At 37.4% G+C, this 27,462-nt stretch overlaps 1 protein-coding gene across 3 annotated transcripts in view; it reads right to left on the bottom strand.

The window, feature by feature from the left end:
- UBE2D1 (ubiquitin conjugating enzyme E2 D1) overlaps positions 1–27,462 on the bottom strand; it is a 37,287-nt gene that overhangs the window by 3,730 nt on the left and 6,095 nt on the right. The window contains exons 2-7 of one of the 3 annotated variants that reach the window (XM_079900667.1): positions 7,577–7,640; positions 7,452–7,483; positions 5,074–5,151; positions 3,912–4,017; positions 3,032–3,087; positions 425–518 (exon numbers count right to left, since the gene is read on the bottom strand). In XM_079900667.1, the coding sequence (XP_079756793.1) occupies positions 465–518; positions 3,032–3,087; positions 3,912–4,017; positions 5,074–5,151; positions 7,452–7,483; positions 7,577–7,640 (390 nt within the window). In that variant the 3' untranslated portion in view covers positions 425–464. The remainder of the gene's footprint in view (positions 1–424; positions 519–3,031; positions 3,088–3,911; positions 4,018–5,073; positions 5,152–7,451; positions 7,484–7,576; positions 7,641–27,462) is intronic. The other 2 variants (XM_079900666.1, XM_079900668.1) reach the window with 2 other exon arrangements.

Raw genomic sequence — 27,462 nt, 5'->3', positions numbered from 1 at the left:
GCAAGATGTAGCACCTTGAAAATTAGGTCAGTTTAGGGGTAGTTAAGGATAACTTTTCCTGGGAGAAGGTAAGGAATATGATATTCAGTAATTTCCAATTATCAACTTTTTAAATTGTAAATTTACTACTTAGAATTATAGATAGTTTGATAGTTACTATCAAAAAACATGCATACTATGTAAATGCAGAACAAGTACTATTAAATAGTAAAGGATGAAACAACAAGTGGGAAGGGATGAGTTTTTTTGTAAAAGGAGTTAATAGAATTTAAAAAGAAAGGTTTACTCCACTGGATAGATAAACAAACTTAACATAAACACAATAAGCATAACTAAATGTACTTCAATACATTGATAATACTTATGTTTTGGCAGACTACATAGAAATGCACCCAAATAGAAACTAATATAAGCAAACACTTACTTTTCTTTGTCTGATTTATAGATTTGTGCAATATCTGGTACTAAGGGGTCATCTGGATTAGGGTCACAAAGCAGAGAACATATGGACAATAAAACTAGATTTAAAAGAGAACATCATATTAAGTAATGATCTTTCTATTTTATATGAATTACACATGTGAAAATAATTTTACTGAACAATAAACTTACAAAGAAAAAAACAAAATGAACACATTAAATTACATTTGAGATTAATTTTGGTTGGCAGCAAATATCTTTAATTTTTTAAATTACAAAATTACCATACAGTGTATATAATACAAAATTATTATCACTTCTGCAATTTTAAATTCTGTTTGAATTTCTATTTATTTTAAAAATGTGAGCCTCCAAAGTAGCTATTAACTTTTAAACTCAAGAGTTCTCTACAAAAATATTTTTTAGGTAACACACTACCCCGGATGGTACATAGTTGGAAAAATATTAGAATAGCATCTTAACTTTAGATGTTTCTTAGAGATATTTTTTTACTTTAATAAGAAAACTGTCCACTTTTATTCTACTTTAATGCAGAAAATCTGTGTCCTAAACAGTTCAACGTAAAGCAATCAAATTACAGTTAACAGTTCAAACCGCTTTGGGAGATGAAGCTCATGCACTGTTTTACTTGGGCTTAGAGCTAAAGAAGGAATATCTGTAAGATTATTTTCAGTGAATTTTTTTTATTCCATGTACATTATTTGTGGCAAATGCATTTAAAAATAATAGGCATGGGCTTCCCTGGTGGTGCAGTGGTTGGGAGTCCGCCTGCCGATGCAGGGGACGCAGGTTTGTGCCCCGGTCCGGGAGGATCCCACATGCTGCGGAGCGGCTGGGCCCGTGAGCCATGGCCGCGGGGCCTGCGTGTCCGGAGCCTGTGCTCCGCGGCGGTAGAGGCTGCAACAGTGACGGGCTCTCGTACCGCCAAAAAAAAAAAAAAAAAAAAAAAAAAAGGCACAGCTATCATTACATAACTTGTATATTTTTAAATATAAATGAAAATTGATAAATTATAGTAGTTGTTTCTTGCATGTTGTATCAAAATCCTAATGCAAATAGCTACACTTAAAAAAATAAACAACTAAGTGTCTGAAAAAGAAGGAAACAAGGACTCTGGTTCCTCATTTGTCTGCTTCCATGCCACCACTTCTGAGGGGATACATGGTATCTTTGGAACAACATTCCATCTTCACCTTCCTCTACTATGTTCCTTTATCTTTTCCTACTCTTACAAATCCAAAGGTGAATTTATAAGGAAGGCAGAGTTGATTCTTTTTTTGTTTGTTTGTTTTAAAGAAGACGTTGGGGGTCGGAGTTTATTAATTTATTTATTTATTTTTGCTGTGTTGGGTCTTCATTTCTGTGCGAGGGCTTTCTCTAGTTGTGGCAAGCGGGGGTCACTCATCATCGCGGTGCGCGGGCCTCTCACTATCGCGGCCTCTCTTGTTGCGGAGCACAGGCTCCAGACGCGCAGGCTCAGTAGTTGTGGCTCACGGGCCTAGTTGCTCCGCGGCATGTGGGATCCTCCCAGACCAGGGCTCAAACCCGTGTCCAGGCAGATTCTCAACCACTGTGCCACCAGGGAAGCCCCAGAGTTGATTTTTAATGACTTGGAAAGGAGGTGCTACGGGCTAACAAAAACTAATATTTCATTCATCTTTTTAAACTTTCATCTGCCCAATGAAATTTCAAGCCTGTATATTAAACCAACTGGGTAAGTTATCTGGGCTCACACCTCCAGAAAGTTTCCAAACTAAACTCATGATAAAAAGCGAAATAAGACATTTAAAATATTAAAAAGTGAAAAATGTACAAATAAAGAAAATATAAGCTACTTTATAAAATAGGCAAGAGGGAAGTTCCTCATCTCCCCACTCCTGCTGCCAAGAGCCCTGTGCCCTGATTTCACTATTATGCACACAAATCAAATGTTTTCAGATAAGGAAAAAGATAACAATATATAACATCCATTTGAATGCTTACTATGTGCTAGTTGCATAGTAACCATATGTGGTAATACTATTATAATCCCCATTTGACATATGAGGAAACTGAGGCTGTTTGAAACTGTTCTTAAAGGACAGTTTCTAGAAGCTAACAAAACTATTTTTTATAAAAAGCGACCAACGGCAGAAGGTAAGTATTCAACATCTGGCAGTCTGCGCTCTCTAAGTATTTAGCTGCATATGCTAAATGAATTTCATTTTGTGATCCTATTCCAGGAAACAGAATATTAATTTGAAAAACCCTATGACACAGTATCTTTCCTATATCTAGTGTGTAACAGTTATAGTATGTGAAAGATTTTTAAAAGAACACTAGAATCTACATGAACGTTTTATAGGGATATGTTAGATCAGAAAAATTGCCATTCATGAATAACTAACCGATCTGAACGGCTGTTACTTATCTAATACTTGAAATAATCATGGCTATGGACACTGCTTCCTCTAAACCTTATCAATTTTTAAAACAAGCTATATATTCAGGTAGCATTTATTTAAAAAATTTTTTTTAATGACCATGGATTCCTCCCCCAAATCCTTCAAGAGAAACAGTTTTCTTAAATTTTATAAAAAGGGAAAACTACCAAGTTGCTTCCAGGGGTAGATGGTTCTAATTCAAAACAATAACTCAGGCTCTTTTCTGTTAGAGAAACAAGACAAAATTAAGAGGCTGGCAAAGCAAATAACATTAGCTAATGAAACAAACGGCTTCAGATGCCCTATATACACATCTCATAATTTAGCAAAGAATAATGCTATGCAACTGTGAAAGTTGAGAATCTGCATGGATTATGTATCAGTCCTTACAATGATGCTACTGATTATTTGAAGTTTAGACTAACATGCTATATATACTACATTACTCTAAAGTGTGAAATATGTCTTTCATTTTTTTGGCCACATCATGCAGCTTGTGGGATCTTAGTTCCCCAACAAGGGATTGAAGCTGGGCCCTCAGCAGGGAAAGCGTGGAGTCCTAATTACTGGACTGCCAGGGAATTCCTGTCTTTCATTTTAAATCATTTACTTTATCTGCCAATCTGACATTTCCTCTGAGATGAAGTAAAGGAGATGTAAAGCTTTACTCATCATGTCAACAAATAATTCCATTTAATGAATGGGACATCTGGTTCTAAAATCTTGTTTTTATTTCTGTGTCTCTCTCTCTGTCCCTGTCTCTTTCTTTTTAAAGATAAAGCCCAAACTAAAGGGGTGAAATGTCAACAGTCTTATCCCCAAATTCCTAGTTCTAACATTTTAAATTTCTCTCATTTCATCATTTAGATCTGTCCATCAACCCCCCCCCAAGCAAGAGTAATATAAAAGCTATGAAAGCAAAGCAAAAGCAAAGCAGAAGAAAACACAGTAGATTGGTTTTTTTAAACTTTGGTCCCTAAGATATTTCTGCTGTATTTTTCCTGTCTCACTGTTATCAACTGTTGTAAATCTGATAAATGAAATTACCTTTTGATACAGTCAGAGCTGGTGACCATTGTGACCTCAGGATATCAAGACAAATACTTCCATTACTGTTTATGTTTGGATGGTAAATTTTTGTTGTGAAAGCAATCTAAACATAAAACAAAACAAAACAAAACTGTGACAATCCATGAACTATGAAAGCAAACAGAACCAATTTGCTCTAGAGTAAAATGTCCTCAATTTTATGTGATCTTAGAGGAGAGATGTATTCAACACAAATTGGATGAGCATCTACTTTATGTGCACGTGGCTTTAGCTACTGATAATGTGAAAGCAAAGTCAGTTTTCTGCTCTCCCCAACCCCAAGGAATTGAGGAGTATTTTGGAAAGTGTGATAAGTAAGTCTATAATAGGTGGTATGACTGGTTGAGTAGCACCTGAGGTAATTAACCATGGCTTTCATCAACCCTCAAAGCAATCCTTTTCTTAATTTGATTATCAATTGATACCTGGATCTAGAAATAGGCTGCTGACCTTATTCCAGAGGAAAGTTGAGGGGCCCCAGCTTATTACCTGCCCTAACAAATCCACCAAGAATTCTAATCTTCCAAGAGAGTTGTTACATCGTTTCATATGTGATGTTAATTAGGTGTTTTTAAAAATCTAAAGTAAATATTTCCTCAGTGACAGAATTTGTTAATGATTTTCTCCCTCATTGACACCCCCATCATTTGTTGGCTTCCTCTTTAGATTTAAGCTAAATTTAATAAGAATGTGTTTTAATCTTTCCTCACTAAACAAAAGGGCTATGTCTTTTTACTTTTGTATTTCCCAATGCAACAGAACATGGTAGGTGCTCAATAAATGTTTGTTGAATACTTAAAAACTGAGAAAGAAGGGTCAACCTAGGAAAGATAATCCCCTGAATGGAAGAGTCTAACTCTTGACCATAAAAACTTCCCAAACTACACATACCTAATGCAGAGGGAAAGACAGGTAGGGAAGCTAATTTCTAGCCTAACAGATACTGCCTTCTGTTTACAGACATAATACAATATTTGAGTAAGAAAGCATTTTAGATTCATTGATTTTACAGAACAGTTTGAACATGCTAACCTACCCACAGTCTTTTCATGAAAATATCTCTGGATAGAGAGTAAAACCCCTGACACAGGAGTCACGTCAATCATAAAAATAAAAATACCTTTGGTGGTTTAAAAGGATAGTCTGTCGGAAAATGTACAGTGAGAAAGAAGACTCCACCTTGATATGCGCTATCAGGCTGAAATTACAAAATAATCACATCAGTGTTTTGATTACTATATTTATTATTAGTAACCCAAGATGATTCCCTCCAAATATACCAGTTTGAAAAAAATGCCATCATTTTGTCATAAGTTCAAATCATTTACCTTAAAAACAGGTTTGTCTTTGCAGGCATGAAGGAGTACTTTCCAACAATCATGCCAACATCATAGTTTAAAACAAAACAAAAAGAGGACACACACAGTGGAGTGGTGTGACTTGCCCAAACAAATCTGTTCATGAGTATAGACTGTTAAAGATCAGTAAACACACAAGACTGCTGTGAGAAAAGAATAATTTTCTGTAGCAGTAATCAGTATAAAAGAAAAGGGTTGAGGCTAGTGTTTTTCTTCTTAATTATAAAACTTAAGTTCTCATGATCCTTTAAGGGGCAAGAATAGAGATGAACTGAAAGGACCAACTTATGAAAAGAAAAGGCTAAGTGACACTGTTACATAATTTAGACCTCAAATCTTCACTTAGTAGCAGTTTACAAAACAACGTGGGAAATGCAAAAAAGCCCCAAACAAAACTAGATAAATTCAGTTTCATAGAATTATCTAATTAGGAATGAACTTTACAAGAGGAATTTAAGTTTGGCCATATCCCTTTATAGCAATTAGGAAATATTTATAATGTTACAAGCAAGAAAAAAAAAGGATGATTAAAAAAAAGGAAAAGGGGGAAAAAGTAGCAAAAATACCTTAAATTCTATTTTAATTCATTTATATTTAATTAAAAGTATCATGTATATTAACATTTTGGTAATAACAGCAAGGCTATCATTACTTCCTCCTTAAGTTTCTACATATACATTAGAGGACTGTACCATATAATTATTCTTACTATACACATAGTTTAATTCCAGTTCATCAAGAATTATAAGGAATGTAGAAAATGTAAGTTAATTACAATCAACAGATATGGTCTTCTTAGATGTTCAAATTATATTATTGAGTGGCATATTTACATTACTACAATAAAGAGGGTATGAGTAACATAATTGTAACCATTTGCTACATGTGATTCACCTGCGAAATATTTGTGATGAGCTATAATTCAAATGGTAAGGGTAAGACTTGATATTATTTTGAAGGTTCTTGGTAAGCAATGAAAATCAAATAACTAGATTCTTATTAAAAGTTGTTAAATAAATATGTTGCACTTCACCCTTTAAAAAACTAACTTAATGAAACAATTTAGTAATTTAAGACACTTGCTCAGGACTCCTGCTCTGAAAATTCAATAACTGTTGTATTTTTTAAAAGCTAAGCATGAGGCCATATGATTAAAAACACTATGGCTGGGCTTCCCTGGTGGTGCAGTGGTTGAGACTCCACCTGCTGATGCAGGGGACACGGGTTTGTGCCCCGGTCCGGGAAGATCCCACATGCCACGGAGCGGCTGGGCCCGTGAGCCATGGCTGCTGAGCCTGTGCGTCCGCAATGGGAGAGGCCACGACAGTGAGAGGCCCGCATACCGCAAAAAAACAAAACAAAACAAAACAAAACAAAAAACAACACTATGGCTTACTAGATAAAGATCTTTCAAGGGAGGGAGGAGAGAATGATGTTAACAGAAACATGTTACTAATGCAGTCTTTACTCAGAAAGTAGATTTGAGCTATCAGTGCCCATTCTTATGCAATCAGATTTTTGCCCACAGAAAGAAAAGTCATGGCTGCTTCTCAGGTGTAGAAGGAAATAATCTTAACAAAGGTAATAAGTATGAAGAGAAGCCAGTCATAGAATAGCAGGTAATTCTGAGTTCAGGACAATGCAACAAAAGAGGCAAATTCATGATGTGGCAACAATAGAGCCATTGCAATATTTTATCCGTTCCTCTCACACACAGGAACAGTGATGAAACTTATTGCAAATTGATACTTGTTACTTGTAGGAATTCCATTATTGGGTTAATTAGACTTATTTCTAACCTACTAAAATGTTGATGTGAGAGTAATTACACTTAGTTCGGAACAACTGACTTTCTGTGTTTAAAAAAAGATAAACACGCAGCCTGGTTGCAAATTGTGGGTGATTCATTATTATGCATAATGATCAAGGATTTGGCAAAGTGTTGTAAATGTGTTCCTAGCAAGTATTTGCCACCAGGGCTCTAGAAAATCATCATAAATCCTTTACTCACATTTTGCTTTCTGAGAGATTCAGAGTACAAGAAAGTTCAACCCTAGCCAAAAACATCTGATAAAAGGTGAAATGCCAAGAATGAAGGATGGCTGAGGGGATTAATTTCACACAAATGAATCATACTTACAGGCCCCATAATAGTTGCTTGCCAGTGGAACACTGAAACAAACAAAGGAGTTTTGGAGTCATTAACAAGTGTTCAAACCTGTATTATTAATGGTAGCAAAATCCTAGCAAGAGAGCAAAGCTTACAGTCATCTCCCACAGGTCCAGCCGAACAGTGAGCAGGTGGGTCGCGCTGTAGATCACTCAATTCCTGAAACAAAGCAAAAATACTTAAGGTTAATTCTTTTCCAGTGAAACAAGCATAATAATCCATGAAGACACAAACTACTCATTTAAAAATCATTTTAGGCAGTTCTATTCACAATATGGACACGTAAAATATATTGTCACTGATGGGTAGAAGAATATGGAATGAGGTAGTAAATTCCTTCATGAGATAGCTCCAAAACCTGAAAAAATTAAATTGATTAAAAAATTGTTTTTCAAAAAAAAAAAAAAATTGTTTTTCTTTAGCATCTCTAAGACAAACTATTTTTGAGTATCTATTATATGCAGGGTAACTTATGTAAATGCTAGGTGTATAACATATAAAAAACAGATCCTACTTCAAACAGTTTATAATCTAATTTGGGAGAGTGAAGGCTCACAGAGAGATGGATATTTAAGGAACAACGTGAACGTTAAATGGAAAGAAAGGAGAGCAGTTGGGCCATATTTTTAAAGGCTAGCACATTGATTCATACGCTCTTTTCTGCTCTCAAGGAAGCAAAGGAAGGATCATGGAAATGGCACAGCTTTAGTTGGCCAGTCCTAGGCTGGCATTCCAATCCTACCATAACTAGCTCTATGACTTTGGGGAAATAATTTACCTTCAGTTGGGAAGGAAATGATCACCACCAACTATGAAAGGTGTAAATTCAATATAAAAGACTATATATTAGAACTGAAGAACCTAATTTAGTTATGAAGATAAGGGAATGCCTTTGAGAAAGTGACATTTCAGCTGAAATCAAAAGGATGAGTGGGAGTCAGTTTTGGGAGAAATGAGTAACGTGAGGCAGAGTGGCATAAGATGAGGATGAAAGAGTAGGCAGAGGCCAGGCAGAAAAGTGAGAACAATATACACCATATTAAGGATTGGGGGTTTTATACCAAGTGCATTGGGAGGGGTTTTAAGACGTAGCATAATCTGATTTAAAAGATGGCTCTGACTGGTGTATGTATTGAATGGATCAAAGATGGGAAAGAGGAGAAGCTACCAGATCAGTTATTACAGGCTATAACAGGGGCTTGGACTGGAGAAGCAGCAGATAAAAAAGAGGATGGATCTGGGATATTGTGAAAGGCCTACTTATCACAGGATTGACGATGAATTACATGTACAGAGGAAGGAAAAAGGTCACGAATATATATGTTGAAGACTAGCAGCAGCTAATATTTACTCGATGTTTTACCATCTTAATAATCCTGAGAGGTAGGTATTATTATGCTTCCCATTTTACAAATGAAGAATAAAGGTGACATGCTTCACTGTGTACTCACAGAACTAGTATAGGGTGGAACTGGTATTCAAACCCTGGCAGTGGGACTTCTAGCTTTTTAGCTTCTACAGGTGTAGATACCATTTACTGAGATGTGGGAATATACTAGAAGACATGTTGAGTTGGAAAGTAGATACACTGAATCTGTGGTCCTTGTGAAATCAAAGGAAAATTTATTCAACATACAGGGCTAGAGCTTAAAAGAGGATTAGAACAGAAATCAGAAAAATCACTGCATATACCTGTTATTTAAAAACTATGGGACTGATGTAAACATTTTCATGGGAACACATGTAAACAAATACTGCACTCATCAAATCTAAGATGCCATTAATGGTAAATCACATCCTTATTTTACGTACCAATAATTAAGGATAAACACTGTCAATTAATTTTAAGACACCAACAATTATAAGACGCGTCCAGATTTTAGAAATGTTAAAATGAAAAAGATGTACACCTTAGAATCACTGCAATCAGTTCAGTGTCCTAATAGAGACAAACAAGGAGTAGGGAAAGGCTTTCCTAAGAAAGTGATATATGAGCTAAGTAACCGAGCCAAGTGCAAACTCAAGTCTCCTTCCAAGTCTTCTGGTCTTTTCCAGTATACCTCAGTACTTTCATTTTTGTTTTTGTTGATTTTTCCCCACAGTTCTTGCTGTCCTTCTCTTCCTGACAAGAATTAACTAAACAGAGTTAGCAGCTTCTTTGGTCCTGGTATAGTTAAACAATAAAGAGGAAGATTTCAGTGACAGTGATTAAAAAGCAGGGCTTTGGGGCTTCCCTGGTGGCACAGTGGTTGAGAGTCCGCCTGCCGATGCAAGGGACACGGGTTCGTGCCCCGGTCCGGGAAGATCCCACATGCCACGGAGCGGCTGGGCCCGTGAGCCATGGCCGCTGAGCCTGCGCATCTGGAGCCTGTGCTCCGCAACGGGAGAGGCCACAACAGTGAGAGGCCCGCATACCGCAAAAAACAAACAAACAAACAAAAAAAGCAAGGCTTTGAAGCTCAAGTCCAGGTGCCATCACTCATCTGCCTCATGATCTTGGGCAAAACTCTTTTTTTCCTCCTCTATAAGCCTTAGTTTTCTTTAATGCAAAGTGATATTACGACTTGCATCCACAGTTTCTATGACAAACAAGTAAAATGATATATATGAAGCATACAGCAGTCTCTGGCACATAGTAGGCATTCAAATAAATTGTGAAGTTAATACAGGATTCATAACAACTATCCAATTCTCTAGTAGCTGAATACAATTACTGAACCAGTTTAAATGACTGGGGGAAGAGCAGTTCCCAAGCCATAGCCCCATTTTATTTATTTATCTATCTATTTATTTATTTATTTCCTCACCAGGTGGCTTGTGGGTCTTAGTGCCCCCACCAAAGATCGAACCTGGGTCCCCTGCAGTGGAAGCACAGAGTCCTAACCACTGGACCACCACGGAATTCCCCATAGCCCCATTTTAGAATAACTGTGCTTTACTTAACTGTTTTCTAATTCGGTCTTTTAGGAGATTGCTTTTGAAAAGATTCATCATGTTGAGTTTTCCAAACATTAGTGTAAATGGGTAAATTGAACTTCTTGGCCCTTATTTTTATTTTTTTAAGAGATAATTTTCTCAAATTTTTATTTATTTATTTTGGCTGTGCTGGGTCTTCGTTGTGGCATATGGGCTTTTCTAGTTGTGGCGTGTGGACTTCTCTAGTTGCAGCATGCAGGCTTAGTTGTGGTATGTGGGATCTTAGTTCCCCGACCAGGAATCGAACCCGGGTCCCCTGAATTGGGAGCACGGAGTCTTAACCACTGGACTACCAGGGAAGTCCCTCTTGGCCCTTACTTTAACTAGAAAACTAGTTAATAAGAAAATGATAATCTCCTATGAAACAGAAACAGAATCACGGACATAGAGAACAGATTGGTGGTTGCCAAGGGGGAGGGAGTTGGGGGAGGGGTGGAGTGAGAGGTTGGGGTTAGCAGATGCAAGCATTTTAAAAAAAAATTTAATTAATTAATTTATTTTTGGCTGCATTGGGTCTTCGTTGCTGTGCGCAGGCTTTCTTTAGTTGCAGAGAGCGGGGGCTACTCTTCATTGCGGTGCACGGGCTTCTCATTGCAGTGGCTTCTCTTGTTGTGGAGCATGGGCTCTAGGCGCACAGGCTTCAGTAGTTGTAGCGTGCGGGCTCAGTAGCTGTGGTTCGTGGGCTCTAGAGCGCAGGCTCCGTAGTTGTGGCGCACGGGCTTAGTTGCTCCGCGGCACGTGGGATCTTCCCGGACCAGGGCTCGAACCCATGTCCCCTGCATTGGCAGGTGGATTCTTAACCACTGCACCACCAGGGAAGCCCCAGGTGTAAGCTTTTATATATAGAATGGATAAACAACAAGGTCCTACTGTATAGCACAGAGAACTATATTCAGGATCCTATGATAAACCATAATGGAAAAGAATATATAAGAATGTGTGTGTAGGGACTTCCCTGGTGGCACAGTGGTTGGGAATCCGCCTGCCAGTGCAGGGGACATGGGTTCAATCCCTTGTTGGGAGGATCCCACATGCCACGGAGCAACTAAGCCCGTGAACCACAACTACTGAGCCTGCGCTGTGGAGCCCATGAGCTCCAACTACTGAGCCCACGTGTTGCAGCTACTGAAGCCCACGCGCCTAGAGCCTGTGCTCCACAACAGGAGAGGCCACCGCAGTGAGAAGCCCACGCACAGCAACGAAGAGTAGCCCCCACTCGCCACAACAACGAAGAGTAGCCCCCACTCGCCACAACAGCAATGAAGACCCAACACAGCCATAAATAAATTAAAAAAAATAATGTGTGTATATATATCTATATATACATATATATATGTATAACTGAATCACTTTGTTGTATAGCAGTAATTAACACAACATTGTAAATCAACTACACTTCAATTAAATATAATTTAAGAAAAAGAAAATAATCTCTAATTGTGGTTAAAAAACTGTAATGATTTGCATGTATATATTTTACAGAGTAATGTATATGCGAGTAAATCATACATAAATACAAATTTATTTTGTTTACTAATAAAAAAAACCCAAACCATGTTTTACATGGAATAGCCCTGAATTGTGTTCAAATTTCAAATGTCAGACTGTTCTTTCAAATCCCTTCAAAATAGGATAGAAAAATATTCACTATCATGTTCTTATATTTCTGTGCCCTGATTTTACCTCTTGATAGAAGTTAGACCTAAGGATGAGAAAGATAAAATCTAACAACTGAACTGCAAAGGCCAGGTTCTTTTAAAAAAATTAATTAATTAATTTTATTATTATTATTTTTTTGGCTGCGTGTGTCTTAGCTTTGGTATGCAGGATCTTTGTTACGGTATGCGAGATCTTTCATTGTGGCACGCGGGGTTTCTCTCTAGTTTTCACGTGTGGGTTTTCTCTCTCCAGTTGTGGTGCGTGGGCTCCAGATCATGTGGGCTCTGTAGTTTTGTGGCACACAGGCTCTCAAGTTGAAGCACACGGGCTCAGTAGTTGTGGCGCATGGGCTTAGTTGCCCCGCGGCATGTGGGATCTTAGTTCCCCGACCAGGGATCGAACTCATGTTCCCTGCATTGGAAGGGGGATTCCTTTTTTTTTTTAAATTAATTAATTTTTAAACATTTTTTAATTTTTTGCTGTACTGGGTCTTCGTTGCTGCTCAAGGGCTTTCTCTAGTTGCAGCAAGCGGGGGCTACTCTTTGTTGCAGTGCACAGACTTCTCATTGTCATGGCTTCTCTGGTTGCAGAGCACGGGCTCTAGAGCGGGGGCTTCAGTAGTTGTGGCACGCGGGCTCAGTAGTTGTGGCTCGCGGGCTCTAGAGCGCAGGCTCAGTAGTTGTGGCGCACAGGCTTAGTTGCTCCGTGGCATGCGGGATCTTCCTGGACCAGGGCTCGAACCCATGTCCCCTGTATCGGCAGGTGAATTCTTAACCACTGTGCCACCAAGGAAGCCCGGAAGGTGGATTCTTTACCACTGGACCACCAGGGAAGTCCCAAGGCCAGGTTCTTTTTTTTTTTTCTGAGGATTACAGTTGCCTTTACTTTGTCATTTATCACTTTCAATACTTTATTACTTGTTTCAGAGTGAACATACATTATATATTATACATTATACATATACATCATAATCAGAATTCAAAAGCTTTGTTTTAATTTTTAAAAGGAAGGCAGGTGGGTAGAAAAAGTGAAGAGCTGGGAGCACAGAGCTGGACGTGCTAGGCTCCGTGTCTGGGCCCTGGGCAGTGAACTCACACAGCCTTTCTCCTTTTCTCAGGACCATGTTCTCTGTGAAGCCAAGGCCAGGTTCTTAAGTTGTCTATTTAAAGCTCACTTATAGGAAAGAGGCAGCTGATGGTACATCAAACATTCTTAATAGTCACATCAATCATTAAATTACTACTAATACTGACACAAGTGCTTTGGTGAGGAAACTTACGCATCCTAGACTTTTTTAGGAGGGTCTAAATTTCTAATGTTATTTTTATCAAAATATGTGTCTGCTGCTATATTTAAGATGGATAACCAACAAGGACCTACTGTATAGCACAGGGAACTCTGCTCAATGTTATGTGGCAGCCTGCATGTGGCAGCCTGCATGGCAGTTTGGTGGAGAAATGTATACATGTATATGTATGGCTGAGTCGCTTTGCTGTGTACCTGAAACTATCACAACATTGATAATCGCCAAACCCCAATATAAAATAAAAAGTAAAAAAAAAATATGTCTGGAAATATGCCCTATTACACTGTTTGGAAATACGCAACTGAAACTATGGTGCATATGCACAGACAGAATGACCAACAGAAAACAAAAGGCACAATACACACCCTCCCCTGCCTACAAAAATAGAGACCTTAAATTTGAAAAATGAAAAATTCTGAGTTGCGCTAAGGAGGTGAAAATATAAAACAAATAAAAACTATAACCAAACAAATCAAAACCCCACCTTTTTGCTCTTAGTCTATTCAGAAGCCAATATGCTTTTAGACAAACACAAGAAATCAAGGACCACTTATACTTTTCCCTTTTGATTTAGTTTACACAAAGTTTTTCAGAAATCACCCAATTACCTGATTTATGCTTTCTCTACCATAACTGGCATTCTTATTTATCTACTTCTAGCATCACAGCCACATATGGAGTACTAAAAATAATTTAATGATTCTTATGTTATTTCAAAAGGAAATGCTAGGATCAGTAATCTCTTCCTTTGCTCTTCTCTCCACTCTTTAAGAATTAACACTGAATTATACAAGTTGCTCAAGTCCATAGGATCCTCATAAGATCCAATTTATCCCATGCTGATTAACAGTTAAAGGTCTCAAAGACAAAGCATTTAAAACCATTCATTTTTTTTTCACATCTTTATTGGAGTATAATTGCTTTACAATGTTGTGTTAGTTTCTGTTGTACAAAAAAGTGAATCAGCTATATGGATACATATATCCCCATATCCCCTCCCTCTTGAGCCTCCCTCCCACCCTCCCTATCCCACCCCTCTAGGTCATCACAAGGCATCAAATTCATCTCCCTGTGCTCTGCAGCAGCTTCCCGCTAGCATTCCATTTTACATTTGGTAGTGTATGTATGTCAATGCTACTCTCTCTCTTCGTCCCAGGCTTCCCCTTCCCCCTCTGTGTCCTCAAGTCCATTCTCTTTGTCTGCGTCTTTATTCCTGCGCTGCCACTAGGTTTATCAGTACCGTTTTTTTAGATTCCATATATATGCGTTAGCATATGGTATTTGTTTTTCTCTTTCTAAAACCATTCATTTTTAATTATTGTGTGTGTGTGTTACAAAAGCAAAACAAAGCAAAACAGTGCTTTGTAGGGAAAAACAAGAGAGAGCAATGAATAAATAGTCAAACATCCATAAGGCCATTACCCAAACCAAACCACTGTCACCATATTAGAACACCTCCATCCATGGCATCGGCGGGAAATAAGCATGTCACTTGCTGTTGGAGGGAGTGTTAGTTGAGATAGAACCTTTTGGAGGGAAATTTGGCAATAATTGTGAAAGTGGGGCTTCTCTGGTGGCGCAGTGGTTGAGAGTCCGTCTGCCGATGCAGGGGACGCGGGTTCGTGCCCCGGTCCGGGAAGATCCCACGTGCCATGGAGCGGCTGGGCCCGTGAGCCATGGCCGCTGAGCCTGCGCGTCTGGAGCCTGTGCTCCGCAACGGGATAGGCCACGGCAGTGAGAGGCCCACGTACCGCAAAAAAAAAAAAAAAAAAAAAAAAATTGTGAAAGTGGAAAATGCATATGATCTCTGATGCAGGAATTTCACCTCCTAGTAATAATCATCCAAACAGACAAAGATATATATATATATATATATATATATATATATATATATATATATATATATATATATATCTATATATATATATATAAAAGGATGTTTAGTGAGGCATTCTGTGTAATTATGAAAGACTGAGGATAACCTAAAGGCCCATCAATAAGGGAATGGTTCTATGACATAACCATACTATGAGATACTACATATATATACTACTATATATATATACTATATATACTACTATATATATATACTATATATACTACTACTATATATACTACTACTATATACTACTATATATATATACTATATATACTACTATATATATATATATATACTATATATACTACTATATATATATACTATATATACTACTATATATATATATATATATAGTTTTTGAGTGAAAAATATATGTGGTAAAAGTATGCTCAAGAGATCCCATAATACTATACATGCATAGAAAATTAAAAGAATACACACCAAACTATTAACAGTAGTTATATCTGGCAGTGGGCCGTCACTTTTTATTTATGTCTTTTACATTGTTTCAATTTTTTTTTTTTTTTTTTTTTTGGGGGGTACACGGGCCTCTCACTGTTGTGGCCTCTCCCGTCGCGGAGCACAGGCTCCGGACGCGCAGGCTCACCGGCCATGGCTCACGGGCCCAGCCGCTCCACGGCATGTGGGATCTTCCCGGACCGGTGCACGAACCCGTGTCCCCTGCATCGGCAGCCAGACTCTCAACCACTGCGCCACCAGGGAAGCCCTGTTTCAATTTTTTACAATAATTTTTTCAACTTTTTGAAGAAAAAATAATGGTTTTACTCAGGTTCTTATGCATTTTAAGAGAGATGAAATGACACTGTTTTTTCCCCACTACATATATTATAAGCATCTTCTCTCTTTTTTATTAAAAATTTTTGCAAGACAAGGAAAGACTGAGAAACTGTCACAGATTAGAGGATATATATATATACACACACACACATACACACTAAGGAGACACAACAACTAAATCCAATGTGGGATCCCAGATTGGATCCTTGGACAGCAAAAGAACAGTGGAAAAACTGGTAAAATCTGAATTAGGTCTGTAGTTTAGCTTACAATACTGTATCACTGTTACTTTCCTCATTTTGATAACTGTACAATGGTTATATATATTGTAAAAATTAGGGGAAATTAGGTGAAGGATATATGAGACCTTTCTGTACTATTTTTGCAAATTTTCTGTAAGACTAAAATTATTTCAGAATAAAAAATAATGTAAAACATTTTTTTACATATTCCAAAACTTAATTCACTATTTTCCTTCCCAAGCTTGCTTCTTTTTCTATGTTCCCTATATTTATTAATAGGATTATTAGTCTCCTAGTCACCACGCTCATTTTGACTCCCGTTTCTCTAGTTCATCTTGTCAGAGGAAGAGTATAATATATTCTACCTTAATACCTATTACATTACCTCAAAAATCTATTACAGTTCAACTATAATTGCTTCCCAATACTCTATGAATTACTTGCATAACAATCTTCTAAAAGCACAGCTTGGTTTATTTCATTTTTCTGCTTAGAAGATGTCAGTGGCTCCCCATTGCTTATTAAAGACCAAACTCAACCAACTCTTTTCATTATCTAGTCCTAACCCTACACTTTCAATTGGGTTCCCCTTCACAAACATCCCAAGTAATTCTCCAAAGAATGCCCTTGGGTTTTCTAAAACACTTTCAGGAGGTCTGTGAGGTCAAAATTAATTTCATAATAAAACTAAGATATTTGCCTTTTTCACTCTCAATTATCTCATGGGTATACAGTGGAGTTTTCCAGTTTAAGAATATTTGATACTGTAACAGATTGAATGCATGAGCAGATGTGAGAATTCAACTGTCATTTATAAGCCTGACTATAATGAGATCTGAACACGTATAAAACAATGACACTCTACTTTTATTTGTTTTGGAACATACAGTTATCTTTAATAAAAATTTTATTATTTTAATATGCAATGGGTTTATTGTTATTTTTAAATTACTAAATATTTTTAAATTTCTGTTTTAATTTCTCATATGGTAAATATTAATACATATAGCCTATACAAACAAAAGCTCTTTGAGGCACTCAATACTTTTAATATAAGGGGGTCCCGAGACCAAAAAGTTTGAGAACCATTTAGTCAGGTCTAGCCTGCGTACTTGGATGTTCCCTGTACGTGACTAAAGTTTTCTGACCTTCATAATTTTCCTTCTCTAAAAATAACCTTCCTTCTAACTCCCTGTGCCCAAATTTTATCCATTCTCCTTAACAGTGGCCGTCTTCTCAATGACCACTTCAAAAATATGAGTTTTGGAGTCAGACCTGGCCTTGCTACTGACCCTTACTAGCTATGTGACCTTGGGCAACTCACTTAACCTCTTGCTCAAATGCCTCATATGGGAACATCACTGGAAGAACTATACTGAGAATTAAATGAAAACACATAAGTGAAGTAACTAACTTAATACCTGGCCTATATAATAGATGCTCAAGAAATTCTAATTTCCTCCTTCCCTTTCCTCTTTTACCAGAATATTATTTTAAAACTAAGACTTCTTTGCATTTTATTCATGAATTCCTCCACAATACTTAGAACAATGCCTTTCATATAAGGTGCTTGATATTGTTTGAGTTAAACAATATAATTTAAGGAATAGCTTGATACAACCCCTATGGAGAACAGTACGGAGGTTCCTTAAAAAACTAAAAATAGAACTACCATATGATCCAGCAATCCCATTCCTGGGCATACATCCAGAGAAAACCATAATTCAAAAAGAGTCATGTACCACAATGTTCATTGCAGCTCTATTTACAATAGCCAGGACATGGAAGCAACCTAAATGTCCATCAACAGACGAATGGATAAAGAAGATGTGGTATATATATATATATATACAATGGAATATTACTCGGCCATAAAAAGGGATGAAATTGTGCCATTTGCAGAGATGTGGATGGACCTAGAGACTGTCATACAGAGTGAAGTTAAGTCAGAAAGAGAAAAACAAATATCCTATATTAATGCACATGTGTGGAATCTAGAAAAATGGTACAGATGAACTTACCTGCAAAACAGAAATAGAGACACAGGTGTAGAGAACAAACATATGAATACCAAGGGGAGAAGGCAGGGTGGGATGGACTGGGAGATTGAGATTGACATATATACACTACTATGTATGAAATAGATAACTAATGAGAACCAACTATACAGCACAGGGAACTCTACTCAGTGCTCTATGGTGACCTAAACGGGAAGGAAATCCAACAAAGAGGGGATATATGTATACGTATAGCTGATTCACTTTGCTGTACAGCAGAAATTAACACAACATTGTAAAGCAACTGTATTCCAATTAAAAAAAAAAAAGGGAAGAGCGTGATCAGCAGAGCATAGATACCTCAAATTTCTATTTTTTAGAAATGCAGGGGCTTTCCTGGTGGCACAGTGGTTGAGAATCTGCCTGCCCATGCGGGGGACACGGGTTCGAGCTCTGGTCTGGGAAGATCTCACATGCCGCGGAGCAACTAAGCCCGTGCGCCACAACTACTGAGTCTGCGCTCTAGAGCTTGCGAGCCACAACTACTGAGCCTGTGCACCATAACTAATGAAGCCCATACACCACAACAAACAGTAGCTCTTGCTCGCCGCAACTAGAGAAAGCCCACGCGCAGCAACGAAGACCAATGCAGCCAAAAATAAATAAATAAAATAAATTTATTTTTAAAAATGTAAATGATTAGATTTGGCAATAGAATCAGAATTAATTACTCCCCTATGCAGATATGCGGACTGCATATAATAAAAAAATCTTAATAACAGGTGTTGAGAGAATAGTGCAGGTCACTTAAAAAAGACTGGGGTGGCCTTTTAAATAACATATAATAACATCTAGAAATGAACCTCAAAAGAATATTAATCATTAAGGTATCAAAAACACATGCCACTGCCACAACTATTTTCAATTTACAGAATGTATGATATTCTAGCAAAGTGTCCAAAGCCACACAAAATTCTTGTGAGTCTTTTTTGTTGTGGTTCTTCTGATTTAGGAGACCGCAAAACTCTAAATATGCCATCCTTATTGTTTATTTAAGATGCTGCTGACCTACTTTCAGGACGTAGCTTTGGGCTGCTTTTCCAAGAGGAGTTAGGGGTTTGTGCTGAGTTGACCTAGTCTCAAAGTTAAGCTGTCTTCCAAACACTGGCAATCCTTGGTGACAGAGCTACGCATACTCAGAGCTGCAGTCTGTGGCATGGACTGAGTTTTTTTTTTTCTTACTTGTTCCAAGCTCAATTTAACCAGCTGAACTAATTATAGCAGGAGTTTGTTTATTAAGCACTTCCACATCCTTTCTAATAGGGATCATGACTCTGATTTTATACTCTCGTCCCAACTCCAATGTTTTAAACATTTATTTTTAATGGTATAAGATTATGATAGTAATAAAAATCCTCACAAGTCACTAGTCAGGCACATTTGTTGATGATTGAACTGGGGCATGAAATTCAAGGAGAACTCATTTGTGGAAAAAAGTAACTTTATAAGATATATTGGGTTGGCCAAAAAGTTCGTTCGGTTAGTGAATACATTGTTCAATAAAGTTCTTCATGAAAATGAAAAACATGCCTTTTATTTTTACTTAAAACTGAATGAACTTTTTGGCCAACCAAACAGTTTAAAAGATATAGGTTACAAGTAGTTGTGCCTCCAAGAAAATACATATAAGAGTAGCTACGAGCCTCAAGGGTCACCTTCTGAATGTGTTCATTAAAGTTTAGATCACTCAGGGGAGCCCTAGAAAGAAAGTTCCTCCTAGGACAGAAGTGTGATCTAGGAAGGAACTGGTATAAAATATCTTGACTGACACAAACTACTTTCTTTCTTTTTTGTTAAATTAATAAACTACTTTCTAAATAAAAAATAAACTCAAATATGAAACATTAAAAGGTTGTAAGAGCTGGGAAATTCTGAAAAGCCACATGGATTGCCTCAGAGTTTCTTTCTTACTCCACCCCTTTAAACTTGTGGCGCACCACAGTAATCGAACACAAATAACCCTCGTTTTACAAACGAGGATTGCTGGAGCATAGAAAAAGATCATGTTTTATTTACTTATTTATTTTAATTAATTAATTTATTCATTTATTTTTGGCTGCATCGGGTCTTCATTGCTGGGCGCATGCGGGCTTTCTCTAGGTGCGGAGAGCAGGGCCTACTCTTCGTTGGGGTGCACGGGCTTCTCATTGCAGTGGCTTCTCTTGTTGCGGAGCACGAGCTCTAGGCATGCGGGCTTCAGTAGTTGTGGCACACGGGCTCATTAGTTGTGGCTCGCAGGCTCTAGAGCGCAGGCTCAGTAGTTGTGGCGCATGGGCTTAGTTGCTCCACGGCATGTGGGATCTTCCCGGACCAGGGCTCGAACCCGTGTCCCCTGCATTGGCAAGCTGATTCTTAACCACTGTGCTACCAGGGAAGTCCCAAGATCATGTTTTTGTTTTTGTTTTTTTTATAATTTGCCAGTTATTACAAGCAGCACTCAGGGCTGCTGCATTTGCCCCACAGGCCATGTATGCCAACTCCAAGGGGCGCCATTCACATAGATTTCAATGTGAGTGGTGCTCTCTGGGGCTCTACAAAGCTCCATTACAGAAAGCTGCACATTTTAAAAATGGACAGCATATCCTTTAAACCCAATTTAGGATATTATCACTGTTTTGAATAAACAAATAGCACTTCCGATGTAGAAGCAAAAGTGATGGTGTGTGACATCTGAGTGGTACCATGAGCACTTATTTTAACTTCATCAATGTGCTGAAAATGGAAAGAAAATGGCAAACTTGGAATTCAAAAATTAAAAGTGAACACAGTGACATTCTAGTGGAGGGAAAAGGAAAAATTTTTTCAATAGGTGGTGCTAGGTCAACTGGGTATCCATATAGAAAAAGAAAAAAAGGGACTTCCCTGGTGGTGCAGGGTATCCAAATGGCCAACAAGCATATGGGAAGGGCCGCAGCTTCATTAGTCATCAAGGAAATGCAAATTAAAACCAAAATACAATGTCATTACAACCTCCAAAGGTGAAAATTAAAAAAGAAGAAAAGTACAAATGTTGACAAAGATGTGAAGCTACTGGAACTCTCATATGTCACTGGTGGAAGAGTAAAAGTCTGACAGTAATCATTAAAGGTGAACATGACCCAGCAATTCTACTGCCAGTTACACAGAGAGAAATCATATAATGTAAAAGATGGCTATCAAATAATGAGACTAGTTATAACTCCATACATGAAAAGAACTCGTTATAGTAAACACGCTGTGTGTATACATGTATTTTGTGTATCTTCCAATTTCATTTCCAGTGGCTTTTTAAATTGAAAATTGAAATACATAGTTTTAACTTCTGTCTTCTCCTTTTAAACAAAGTAAGCTTAAAACAAACCAATCTTATACTTAAACATAGACCATGCAATAAATATCATCAATATGGTGAAAGTATGCCCCCAGATAGTCTGTATCAATGAAGCAGTTTTCTATTCCAATCTGACACTCATAAAAATACTAATTAAATTTCAAAATAAAAATACAAGATACAATAATGAAAGGCAGATTATAAGATATTGTCCCTATCTAGATAGTGTCCCTAGACTGGCACTATGAGTCCACAAAAACATGTACTTAAGGAATTTATATAGCCTTACATGGCTAAGCACCTCCAGTCTAGTTCAGATTTCTATATCGAACTAGACACAAAGAAAAGTACTGAGAGGCCTGAAACTGAATTTTAAATTGGCACAGATGGCATGTTTATAACATCCCCACAATATGCTGAGTGTTCTCCATAAAACCAAACTAGACACAGTCCCTGCCTCTAGGGGACTTAAAATCTAAAAGTAGATGAGGCAGCCTAATTCAAAGAAAGTAAACAAATAAAAGGAAACAAAGAAGGGAATGTAAGAGCAGAGAGGCCTGCATTAATCTCTCAGCTCCCCGAAGGGTAACAGGCCAATCTGGACAGTGGAGAAGGAAAGCTAACAAGTCAGTTTCCTTATTTACCATCATACTTAATATGACACTGTGCAGTAAATATTCTCTAAAAAATTGTGCTGACCAGACTGAAAATGCTTTGTTGTTCTCTAGTTTCAACATTCAGAAAGTCTAAATCTCCATAATAGATGTAATATATACCCCACTGGGTGTGTGTAAAGGACATTAAACAGCCCATGCATAGTGACTGATTTACAGTCCAAAATCTAAATTACTGAATCCAAAGCACATGAAAGCATTATTTCAAAAATCCTGGCTCAACAGGCAATTAATTAATGTGACACAACCATCTTTATATCAACACTTCTAAAACAAGACAGTGATTCTTACTGGATTGCATTTTTTATGTTGTCTCTAAAGGGATATATGAGCTATAATTGGTTTGTCTGTAAACAAACACTTCATGGGCTTATAATTCAGACTCTGATCTCCTTATCCAGTTGACTAGAGCTATTTCAATAGGGAGATGTCAAACAATTCTCAGAAATGTCTCTGAATACAGAACCCCTCTAAACACTTGAATTAAAATATCTTTATTTTAAACTGTGAAGATTCTTTCCTGAAGACTTCAAAATGCTGATGACATCCAATTAACTAAGTTATAGGAACCAAATTCACTTCAGTAAACTGGTCCTGGCTGCTTCGCTGTCTCTTTGGATCAGGTATCTCTGGCAAAGGCTGTTTATTAAAAATAATGATGATAATGCAGCCAAATTCCACACAAAAGGAAGATGATGAAGAAAGCAATGACACTATTGAGTTTGCCACATCAAAGTAATATTTATTAAATTTGAACTATAAAGAGCACAATTTAGAATAAATGTTTGAGGTCAGGTTAGGGACATTATCTACCCAATATCTCAGATCTGAAACCACTTTCCCCCATGCTCTCTAGAGCAACCATAATATGACTTTCAATTTCCCAAAATGCTACCTTGCCTGTAATTTAAAACATGGCTTCCTTTTAAAGGGAAGACTCAACAACCTCCCTTTATATGTAATATTTCCATCATAGGAATTACATAAATAAAAATATATTTTGGACAAATACAAGGTATCCCAGTAAAAAAAATGTATTTGAATCTACTTTATGAAGTATTATGGTAAAAATGCACTTATTCCAGGAACCCAAACTCTAAACCTTGAGATCACCATGATTCCTTCTTCCCTTCACACCCCATCGTCTACACGAATCAGTACCAAGTTGTTTAGATTCTCCTTTAGTCCAGATCCTCCCACTGAAAGGGTTCTAGAAGGAGGCCCATCCTATAGAAAAACTGAGGTCCAAAGGGCAGAAGAGTTGGAGAAAAGCCAGAGGAGAGACATTTCAGGATAAGAAGCCAAAGGTTTGAACCAGGGAGACACTATTAAAGAACTGGTCAGTAGATGGAGGGGTCTGAAGAGACTGCCCAGATTACTGAGCCTTAGAGATTTGACTTGAAAGGCCAAGCAGGGGGAGGTACGGTGGGTCAGACCAATTCAAAAAGGCCAGGTGGTACAAACACCCACAATTTTCCTCACATACTCCCTTTTCCAAATGCCCTCTGCCACCAGGATGGCTCAGACCCTCCTGGACCTCATTTGAACAAGTGTAATGCTGTCTTAACTAACCTGCTGTCCTCCTACTTCTCTACCAACACACTGTGGTCAAAATCATCTTCTTGAAGTACCATGTCAAACCCTTTCAATGTTTTTCCATTAGCCTTAATAGAAGATTTATAAATCCTTAAAATGGTTTCCAGGATCTGACTGCTCTCTAGCCCCACACTTTCCCCCAACATTCTCTGCACCAGTCACAGTGACTTTCAATTCCCCAAAATGCTGTCTTGTCTCTAGTTTCAAACATGACTTCCTTTTAGATAGAAGACTCCTAATCACCACCCCCCTCAACTTTCACTTTCATGTCTCATCTTAAACATCATTTCCTTAGGGCGGCTTTCCTTGAACCCTCCAAAGGGTCCCTGCTATATTCCCATGGCACTCTTGTACTTCCCTTTTCGTGATGTACTACAAATCTATAACTACAAACAGTAAAGAATCTTGTGTTCTATGAGGGCAAGAATGTATACCTAGCAATAGGATTAAGAATGTTTCTTCTTTACTCAAAAATCTTCAATGGCATCCCCCAACTCCTGCATTAAGTACACATTTGTCAGCATGAGTCTTCAAGGCCCTCCACAGTATGAACTTTTATGGTCTAATATTTTCTGAATGCTTCCCAAAAGCATGATTATCTGTTCCCTTCCAAATAAGCCATGTACTTTCCAGTGCCTTCATTTCTGTAGCTTCCTCTATGGACCTAGCTTCCCTGTCTTAAAAAATGCTATTCTTCCAAATATGCCATTCTTCCAAACCTATATCCAATTCCACCTTTTCCGTATAATTTTTCCTAATTTCCCCAAAATATATTTGGCCTCTCCCACCTTTGACTCCCCTCCTGCTCAAATGTTGTATTTTCCTTATGGTACTTTCCTAAGTCTACCTAGTTGTTATGGTACATCTCATATCCTTACTAGTTTAAAATTTCTTAGATAATGTTGGTTATACCTTGCTTTTCCATATATCTCCTTATCACATTTTGTATATGCCTTATATACATAAGGTGCTCTATAAGTGCATTAACTTGAATCTAAAAAATCTACTACATGTAAAGCAGTTGTGTAAGGCAGCTGTCTAAATATGTGGATAAAATAATCTTTTAAGTACAAAAGATACCTTTGAAACAGATGGATGCTAAATGGAATTAGAAAAGCTCATTATGTTACCCATACAAAAACAGAAATACATCTTATTTGCATCTCAAATAAATGCTCTTTAATCAAAAAGTAATATATCTTTAGAGACTCATTCATCTTATATTATACATTAAGATGCCCACATTTATTTCAATACTGACAATTTAAAATAAATATAATTTTAACTCAAGTTTCATGCAGCAGTAGAGCACAGTGTCACTGCTCAATATTTATTTTTGTGACCATTTTTGCTGTTTGCTGGACAAAAGGAAAACAGCAAATAACATTATTTAGATGTGCTTAAGATTGTAAGTCAGAAAAGACCACAGAAGTTATCTAGTTCAACTAATTATATTTCTAGATAAAGAAAATAAAGACTATGAGTTTCTTGGCCAAGGTCACAAAGCCAAAGCCAGGACACAGGCTCAGACCATCTGACTTCCACTCCAGCACTCCTCCCACTCCAAAACAATACTCACCTCAAGGCTGTAATAACTAGAGCACATTATTTTCAGTTGACATTGGAGCCAACAATACTCCAGTACTGAATGAAGGACATCTGCACATTTTCAGTCATGCTCAAGAGAAACAAAAGTGTGACAAATGAAGAAATGAAAAGGAATGCTTATTATCTTTTCCCAGGAGCCTTCTTTCTTATAAATGGTTAGAAATGAACACTACTTCACAAGCTTTGAGAGGGTCTGTGTTCAAAGACACTCTGAAAGGCGAGAAAAACATGATAGGAAATTACATACACAATAGAATTTTGACACACGATGGAACATGCAACACAACATTTTAAATGCTACATTATCAAAAGTTACTATTTATTTCATAGTAACCAAGAAAGATGGTGCTTCAGGGAAAAAGAAAAAAGGTAGCAGCCTATTTCTCAAAACCCACTTAAAACACAAACCTATCTACCAATATGTACTAAATATTTACCTTCTTACAGTTCTATCCCTAATAACTGGCACATAGTAGGTACTTAATAAGTATTTTCATAATAAAGTAATTAATCTCTCTTAGTATCACCCAGTACTATTCTTGAATACTGCAATTGTACATCAGTGACTATAAAATGCTGCTACTTGTAGCAGAAAACAATGAGCATTGACAGTTTGTATCAAACAGAAACGTTCTAAGACTAGCACATTTTACAATGTGTGTGAATCTATATCTGTGTATGTGTGCTTGTATGTATGTATATAGGTTCATTTGTTTTCTCTCTATATACATATGTACACATATATGTATATGACATGTATTTTTGACAATAGTGATTTTACCTAAAGATCTTATGCTATGGGACAGTGATTTTCAAACTTTCCTTACAGCAGGTCATAGTAAGAAAAACATTATATACCACAACCTAGTACACATAACACATACACGCACAGGAATACATATACATAACTAAAACAAAGATTTCATGAAACAACACCATCACTATACCCAAAGCACTAATGTTTTCTATTCCATTTTTTAAAATGCAGTTTGTGTCCCCCTAAACTGATTTTGTCACCCCTGCTCTGAAAGCTCATAAAAGTGCGAGAAGACACTAAAACATTGGCAAGGTGTAAATGTCTTAGTTTGGCATTCATTACTTAAACATAGCCTAGGCTGTACAGACACCAAACGGACACTGGCAAAATGAAGACAAGAAATTATTGAACATTGTTCATTGAAAAGCTATGCTGAAAACCGGAAGGACGTTACCATTGTGTAAGTAAAAAATAGAGACCACATTCTGGGCTATAAAACAAGCCTCAAAAATTTTAAAGGAGTCAATAATAGATATTCTGATCACAATGGAATTAAATTAGAAATCAATAACAGAAAGCTCTCTAAAATCCCAATTATTTAGGAAATAAATAATATATTTTTAAATAACTCAAGAATCGAAAAAGAAAACAAAAGGGAAATTAGAAAATATTTTTAACTAAATGAAGATGAAAATACAACACATCAAAACCTGGGGGAAGCAAAAACACCAGTAAGAGTTTTACTAGTTTATGGGACTTCCCTGGTGGCGCAGTGGTTAAGAATCCACCTGCCAATGTAGGGAACACAGGTTCCTGGTCCAGGAAGATACCACATGCTGCGGAGCAACTAAGCCCGTGTGCCACAACTACTGAGCCCGTGTGCTGCAACTACTGAAGCCCGCGTGCTCTAGGGTCCGGTGCCGCAACAAGAGAAGCCACCGCAGTAAGAAGCCTGTGCACTGCAACGAAGAGCAGCCCCAGCTCGCCGCAACTAGAAAAAGCCCACCCACAGCAATGAAGACCCAACTCAGCCAATAATTAATTTATTTATTTAAAAAAACAGTTCAATCAACATACATTAAAAATAAATAAATTAAAGAAAAAAAGAGTTTTACTGGT

This window comes from Stenella coeruleoalba (assembly GCF_951394435.1).
Source record: "Stenella coeruleoalba genome assembly, chromosome: 16".
Taxonomy (NCBI): domain Eukaryota; kingdom Metazoa; phylum Chordata; class Mammalia; order Artiodactyla; family Delphinidae; genus Stenella; species Stenella coeruleoalba.
The sequence above is the reverse complement of the archived record's forward strand: the minus strand, read 5'-3'. Positions and strand labels throughout refer to the sequence as shown.